This window comes from Grampus griseus (assembly GCF_964374135.1).
Source record: "Grampus griseus genome assembly, chromosome: 14".
NCBI lineage: Eukaryota > Metazoa > Chordata > Mammalia > Artiodactyla > Delphinidae > Grampus > Grampus griseus.
In genome coordinates this window covers 19359094-19367221 of record NC_139008.1, presented here as the reverse complement: position 1 = coordinate 19367221, position 8128 = coordinate 19359094, and the positions used below count along the sequence as shown (strand labels likewise).

The 8128-nt window shown below is 42.1% G+C and overlaps 1 protein-coding gene across 3 annotated transcripts in view; it reads left to right on the top strand.

The window, feature by feature from the left end:
- Positions 1–706: 706 nt before the first annotated feature.
- Positions 707–8128, top strand: part of TNRC6A (trinucleotide repeat containing adaptor 6A) — a 96676-nt gene continuing 89254 nt past the window's right edge. For all 3 annotated transcript variants that reach the window (XM_082671118.1, XM_082671117.1, XM_082671116.1), the window contains exons 1-2: positions 707–869; positions 1236–1283. In XM_082671118.1, the coding sequence (XP_082527244.1) occupies positions 865–869; positions 1236–1283 (53 nt within the window). In that variant the 5' untranslated portion in view covers positions 707–864. The remainder of the gene's footprint in view (positions 870–1235; positions 1284–8128) is intronic.

Genomic DNA, 8128 nt, shown 5'->3' with positions numbered 1-8128 from the left:
CGTAATGTTGGACATTTTGGCCGTTCACAATTTTTCACCACCACCAACGCAGGACTTAATATCACGATGGTGACGTTATCTGTAGCTATCTAGGATTATTTTTTGAACAGAAGTTCATGCAAGTGGAATTGCTGAGTCAAATGGTCTGCAAAATTCGAAGGATAAAAATCGCTTCTAAACCTGTCATCCTCAGGTATGCATTATTATCTGAGGAGGAAACAGAGAAGCAGAGAGGTTAAATAATTGGCCCAAGGTCAAAAATAATTAGAAGTGGCGGATTTCAAAAGCAGCGAGGAATCATCATGCTGCGGCTGGGGTAGAATTTGCGGTTTATGCGATTTTTTTTTTTTTCTGCTGTGTTTTGGTGGGGGAGGGGCCGGGCAGCAGGGAAGGAAACTTGTGTCGCAGCAAAGAAGGAGGAGAGGGACTCAAGTCAGAATCCGAGGCGGCCGTGCCAAAAAAGGCTGGGCTCGGAGTTCGGCGGGGCCCCCTGCCGCTCTGCGGGGCGCCTCGGAGGCTGTCATCCCCCCCCCCCCCCCCAGGGAGGTCCAGCCGGGGACCGCGCCACGCCGGGGTGGTTGCCAAGGGCCTACCCAGCCTGCGGCTCTAGTTGCTAGGACCTCCATCTTGAGGCCGGTGGCCGCGGCACCCCCGGAAGGGGTTGCCGAGTGGGGCATTCACTTCCGGTTTGGGGCCTGCAGCAGCGGCGGCGGCGGCGGCGGTGGCGGCGGCGGCGGCGGCCTCGGGTCGGTGTAGAAAATGGCGCTGGTGCAGCGGCTCGGGCTTCTCCCCGCGGCGCTACGGAGGGCTTGAGGCTCGCGAGCCTCACTCGCCGCGCCCCACTTGCTCGTGCACTTTACACACATGAGGTGAGTGGGGCGGGGGCCTCCCTCAGGGCGGGAGGAGCCTCGGGCGCTGCCGCAGGGCCCCCGATTGCGGGCTGCAGCGGCGGCGCCGGGCGTCCCCGAGATCTCGGGCCTCGGCGCGAGGGAAACCGGCTGCGCTGCTGCGGAGGCCGGACAGGAGGCCCGGAGGGGCGGCGCTGCACGGCTGGGGCCAGGCCGGGGGCTGCGGCTCGCTCGCGTCTCCTGACCGCAGTCGGGGTTGCAGCCCCGCAGCTTTGTGAGCCCCCCCGGGCTCCCCTCCCCCTCCCCATCCGGCCCCGGCGCGAGCCTCTGCCGCAGCAGCTCCGTTTTCATGCGCATCTCTCTCTCCCTTTTTCTTTTCTGTTCCAGAGAATTGGAAGCTAAAGCTACCAAAGACGCAGAAAGAAATCTTAGCAGGTAAGATGGGCGAGCTTACCGCCTCTCGACCTATTAATCTTGTATTTCCACTCTGGCTCGACCTTGCTGGGTTTAGAAGTTACCCGGTGTCATTTTCTTTCGCACGCAGGGAGCAGACACGGAGAAGAGGCCGGAGGGAATACTGCATGGAGGGATTGCGGGGAGATGCGTAATTACGCGTGTGTTCCTTTCTTTGGGGGTGGGGGGAACACAGCGAAAAGCAATTCTTGTAAACTTAGTTAAAGCATTCTCACCCTTTTAGAATTTAATTAGGGGACTTGTGCATTAATTACTATTGTAAATGGTTGCAGGCATTGTGTGACTCATGATTGAGGCGGCCCTTATGGCGGGCTGTCAAACTGTTTTGGCTTCCCCGTTATTACTTTGAAACTCACATTGTTGCCTTTATAAAAAGATACTATGTGTTCGCATTTTTTTTTCCAACACATTGTAGTCAGGCGGATTCTGTTGCACTGGAAAGAAACAGTGTTGCCCTTGAACTTTACCAAGCATAAACTGCGTTTTGTTTTCTTTTGAAAATACATTTATATCTACGTTCTGTATGTGCTCTTTTTATCAGCTGGTAAAATAATTAAAAATCTGTTCCAGTAAGTGGCTCTCATTCCTCTTGGACCTGAGTGCTTTTGCACTGGTAATTTAAATCTTCACCACAAAGGGGTTTTTTGGTTTTTTTAAACGATGCCTTTATGGAAATGTTGAGCTTTATTGAGCTGTAATTGCTTAAGCATCAGGGCATTGCACCATATTTAACTCTTTTTCACATTCATTTTCTGTCTTACAGTCTTTTCCTTTCTTATTCGCCGTTTTCTTTTGCATCGTATTGGGACACTCAGAAACTTCTAGATTAACCTAATCAGTGAGCAGCTTTCTTTCACTTGAACAGAATAAAATAAAATTTCTCTATCTCAGGTCTTATTGTAGTTTGTGCTTGGTGATTTTAAGTTTTATGTTTGTGTTGAGGTTCTTAATTAACATTCACAGTTCAAATCATCTGAATATTTTTCAGCATATGGAATCATTTCAAACTGCTAGTCTTTTGAGTTTTATAGATATTAATTTGTTAAAGTGATCATTAAAGAATCTGTTAAGTCGGTGAAGGATGGACGTCATCGTCTTACCAAATAAGAGATTTTCTGTTATTCAAAATAATTACAGGATCATTTAAAGGAAATCAAACCCGATGTCACTGACTAACTGTTGGATATTTAAATAAGTTTTGTCAAAAGCTATTAAAGAAATGTTAAGATATGAAACCGTTAAATAAAAGAGGTTGAATTTTTAAGGTGTAATGTCAGAAAGGAGCTTGGAGGTATCAGTCTGTTTCTCTTCCTTTTTTTGCTTTGTCAGGTAACTATATCAGTGTAATTCCTTTGGAGGTGTTCTGGGAGTATAAATTAAAAATTGTCTCTACCACAGGTATAATTTTTATATGCTATTACAGTTGGATAGAACTTGGAGTCTCTGTATCATCTATGTATGAGAGTCTGAATCCCAGCTTTGGCACTTACAGTATGACCTTGACTCTTGGCAAATCACTTAGCCTCTCTGTTCCTAATCTATAAAACAAGAGGTTTGGGCCAGCTAGTTGCTAAGGTCTGTTAGGTCCCTAGGGTTTTATAAAAAGGAGTCAAGTGTTGTCCCTGGCCACAGAGAGCATGTGCAGTCTAGGAGGAGGACTGTCATGGGTACATAAATAACTAATACAAGGTAGATGATGTAAGAGTCAAAAGAAGATACCATTCCATTCATATACTTAAGGCTCTTCAGTTGGTCAGAAGGAATGAAAAGGAAAAACAACAGGACCCTGTGTACTAAGGACCTTGTGAGAGGGGAACATTTCCTAAAGGTTAAAAGTTTCCTGAGGCGGGAGAGAGATGATTAGGTGGGTAAATGCTTCCTTTCAACTCCATCCTTAGCTCTGTGCTTCCTTTTTCACAAATAAGGAGAGTATGTCTTTACCCATTTGTGCTCTCCCCAGGAAGGCATTATCCTATATTCATTCAGTAACCATTTCTTGAGCATCTTATATGTTCCAAACGGAAGACTAGGCACTAGGGAGGGGAAGAATGGAAGTAGCTGAATTTATTGAGTGTTTTTTCTGTTTGCCTGGCACACTTTTCTGAAGGTCTTATATTGACTCATCTGATCCTGGAACACTGTGAGGTAGGTACTTTTACTGTTCCTGTTTTATAGGTGAAGACTTTGATGCACAAAGAGGTTAAGTAGCTTTCAGGAGGCCACACCACTGGTACGCTTTGGACTGTATTGTGTTGCTTCACAAGAGGCATGGTTCTTCACCTTGAAAAATTTGAAAAAATCTTTGGGGAGGCACAACCCACACATACAAGCAACACTTCTAGATCAGAATTTCTCAACCTGGGCACTGTTGACATTTTGACCAGATTATTGATTAGTGTGAATTCTGCCCTGTGCATTGTGGGATGTTCAGCAGCGTCTACCAGAAATACTCAGATGTGACAATCAAAAATGTCTTCAGATACTGCCAGAGGTCCCCTGGAGGGCAAAGTCACCCACACTGTTGTAGATCTTCATGTTTCACGAAGATAACCAAACATTTGGATTTTTAACGTTAAATCTTTAAATGTTAAATATCTTTTAATACCATGGAACTCCAAATTCCCATTGTATAGACCCCCTGTTTGGAAACTCTAGTCTCTGAATGAATGACAAAGTTACATTGCCATTCTCCCTTCCCTCTGCTAAACTGCAAACCCTCAAGACAGCATGCCAGGTAGCCCGTGCCAGTTAAACAAAATTGGCACAATAGATAAGTTTAGTTGCCCACACAAGGTAAACTATCTAATTTACTGTTGGCCATTAAAATTGTCACTTTTTGTCGGTATCCTGGGCATTCAAAAGAGAACTGTAATGTCTAGATGTGTGAGATCGCCATTGGAACTAAATTTTAAAGAATGGAATCAGTTTTGAAAGGCAGAGAAAAAGGCACTGTAGGAACAACAGCAGAAATGAAGGCACAAAATCCAGAAAGTATAGGGTGGGGGCAGGTGTCGAGTTTCTTGAATATCAGGTTGAGGACTTTTTGCATAAATCTTACATTGTGGGAAGCTACTACGTGCTTCTAGGTAGGGTGGTGATAGGATAGAAAAATGATAACTAGTGACCTGGGCAAGAGGTGTGATGAAGACATGAATTAAAATGGTAGTAGAAAGAGGGGAGAGTGTGAGATACTGAAGATGTGGAGTATGGGGTTTGGCAGCTACCTAGTCTGTGATTAGTTGTGAGAGGAGTGAATACACGGGGTCTCTGTCCAAGCTGAATGGGAGATTGACCCAGCCTCTGAACAGAACAGATGTGAGAACAGAAATAGGAGTTTGGAGAGATAAGATGGTAAGTTACAGTTTATAGTTGTAAAAAACCTCTTGTAACTCAACTTATCTAACTTAAAAATATATATATACCAAAGTGATAGAATCATTGAATATTTAGATCTGGACCATGATCCCAGCCAATATTCTGATCCCTTCATTTTACAGATGAGAAAGCTATGGTCAAGGTTATAGTCTCTAACAAGTGACAGAGCTGGGATTCAAACAGGCCTTTTGACTCTCACTATAGGGTTCTTACAGCTAGGCAGCATTTTGTTTTATATTGCACAATAGAAAAGAGATAACTTTGATTTCTCCTTTCTTTCTGAAAACGTGAGAACAATTCCCTCAATATATTTTGTGACCATTTTACTAATTTACTGTAACAAAGGGTGTGTTGTCTAGAGTAGAACTACATGCTTCATGTTATGCTGATTTTTTTTTTTGTCTCTAAACCAACCATTAAATGTCATCAAGAGAAGTCGTTAAAGATGCTGTGTACCATATAATGTAGCATCTAAACTGGAACGTTTTTATCTGAGACACCTTTACTTGGGACATGCTAAATAAGAAAAGACTAGGGACAGCAGGAGTAAACCAGAGCATTAGGTCTTCCTAGATAAGGTGGATCCTGCTCTTGGAATTCACCAAACTTTATCTGGAAAAAAAAAAAAAAAATCTTCTGATTTTGTTAAGCTTTTCTGTTGCTTTCCTGTGATGTAGTGTAGGCCAGCAATTTCCTATTAGTAGGTTTCTTTCTAGCTTTATTTGGCAGCTATGTGGTATATCAATTGGTAGAATAAATGAATCACAAACTGTAAGCTTAATTTTAAAATGTGTAACAACCCTCTGGAAGTTTTAAATACAAACATCATTAAAAAATCTGAGTACCATTCTGTAACTCTTGTGAGTTTTGGCATCTGAAGTAAGTGTGCAAGTATAAAATACAGTCCTTTACAGTTCTGTTTTATGACAACCTCAGAAGTATTGCCCATAATTGGAAAGACTAAAATAGATATGGCTGTATATATTCTTGTCAGACTGACTTATGACGTCTCTCACTCAAAATCGAGAAAATGTCCTCTCATTTAAAAAATTTAAAAAATCATTCTGATCTTCAGCAAAGTAGCAAAATAGTGCAACGAACACCTGTATCTCCACCTAGGTTTACCAGTTACTAATATTTTGCCAAATTTGTTTTATCATGCCCTCTCACCCCTAAATAAGACAATATGTATCTCCCAAGAACAAGGGCATTCTACATAACAGCAATCAGATTATCACAGTCGGAGAAGTTTAACTTTGTTACAGTACTATTTGGGCCATATTCAAATTTTTCCAGTTGTCCTAATAATGTCTTTTATTTATTTATTTATTTTTGGACATTTTTTGGGGGGGTCGGGTAGCTATTTAATTTTTTTAAATTTTATTTTTGGCTGCATTGGGTCTTGGTTGTTGCGCGCAGGCTTTCTTTAGTTGCGGCGAGCCGGGGCTACTCTTCGTTGCGGTGCGCGGGCTTCTCATCACGGTGGCTTCTCTTGTTGTGGAACACGGGCTCTAGGCGCGCGGGCTTCAGTAGTTGTGGCACACAGGCTCAGTGGTTGTGGCGCACGGGCTTAGTTGCTCTGCAGCATGTGGGATCTTCCCGGACCAGGGCTCGAACCCGTGTCCCCTGCGTTGGCAGGCGGATTCTTAACCACTGCGCCACCAGGAAAACCCTAATAGTATCTTTTAAAATGTAGTTTGTTCTTTTCTCTCAGTTTCTTAATCCAGGGTTGCATTTAGTCATCTGTAATTTCCTTCCATCAGGAGCAGTTCCTTATGCATTTCTTCCCCTTTCATGACATGGACATTTTGGAATAGTCCAGACTAGTTGTTTTTGCAGGCTTCAGTTTGGATTTGTCTGGTTTCTGTATGATTAGATTCAGGTTAAACCTTGTTGGCAGGAATACCACATAGGTGATGTGTTTGTTCTTAGTGCATCACATCAGGCCCTCTCCCTGTCCCCTTTGAAGGAAGTTAGCTAAAAGTTTACCCAGTACTTTTACCTTTACATTAGCTCAGTGCTTCTTTCATTTTAGGATATGACAATTAGTTGAAACTGAGGTATAATTTTAAATAGTTGAAGTTACAGTAATTACAGGTCTTTTTTAAATTGGCCAACTATAACGATTGCAGCTTTTTTGAAGGGTTATTCTGAAGGTAGCTCTTCCATTGTTAGACATAAAAGTTGCGTGTTTTTGGCTTTCACCAGTAGTAAACCGAACCCTGGTAAGAAAATGAAACATAGGACTGGGCTTGTGATATGCATTCTTCAAAAGAATACCCCAGTGAAGTTAGAGTGGCATTGTGCCACCAGAACAGGGTTTCTCATCCTGGATTCCACAGAGGGACCACAGGTGGTATGAGGTAGTTTGAAAAACTGAATGTGTGCTTTAAAAAAAAGAAGAAAAAGATGATCCTCAGCATTTATCAGATTTCAAAGGCTCATGGCTCTGCAAATATTAAGAAACATTGTGTTATGGGGGGGAGGTTAGAGGAGCTGAATAATATCAGTAAAAGGGAGATTTTAAGATTTAAAAGAGAGAAAGTAACATTCAACTAAGGCATAGTTTCTCTCAAAAAAAAACAGACCCAAAAGACCAACATGAAAATACAGTTGTCCCTCAGTATCTGAGGGGGATTGGTTCCAGAACCCGCACCCCAGCCCATAGCAAAATCCAAGGATGCTCGAATCCCTTATATAAAGTGGTGTAGTATTTGCATATAACCTGTACACATTTGCCTGTGTACTTTAAATCATCTTTAGTTTACTTATAATACCTGATACAATGTAAATACTATGTAAATAGGTGTAAATACAATGTAAATGTTATGTGAACAGTTACCCATGTATGGCAAATTCAGGTTATGCTTTTTGGAACTTTCTGGAATTTTTTTTGATCCTTGGTTGATTGAATCTGTGGATTTGGAACCCGGGATAGAGGGCCAGCTGTATAGTTTAAATGTCATATTAAGGTGGTCTTACTTTTAAAATGAATTGCATACTCTGTGTGAGCTGGGTATGAAGCAGAAATCCTAGCATTTCTACTCTTGTAACTAGGGAAAAGCATTTTGAATTTTAGGCAGTAGTATGTTGTGTGACCATGACTCAGCTGACTTCCCGTTTCAGATGGAATGTTCAAAACAGATTGAAACTTGGTTAAGGAATTTTATACTTTGAACCTTACAAGATATTTTCTGCAAACAGCAATTGATTGGATTTTGTATAATAACAAACAAGATTAAACCAAGTCACTTGTTTTGCTATTCTTACTAGTGGTTTTGAGTCAGCCAGCATTTATTGAACAGCTTGCTGCAGTGATATTGAATATTTTTATAATTTTGACATCTGTGTTTTGTTGACTTGGGTCCCTTCTTTCTCTTATTCTTCTGGAGGATCCCCCTAAAACACAAGGAAATAGTGCTGTGTGGTGT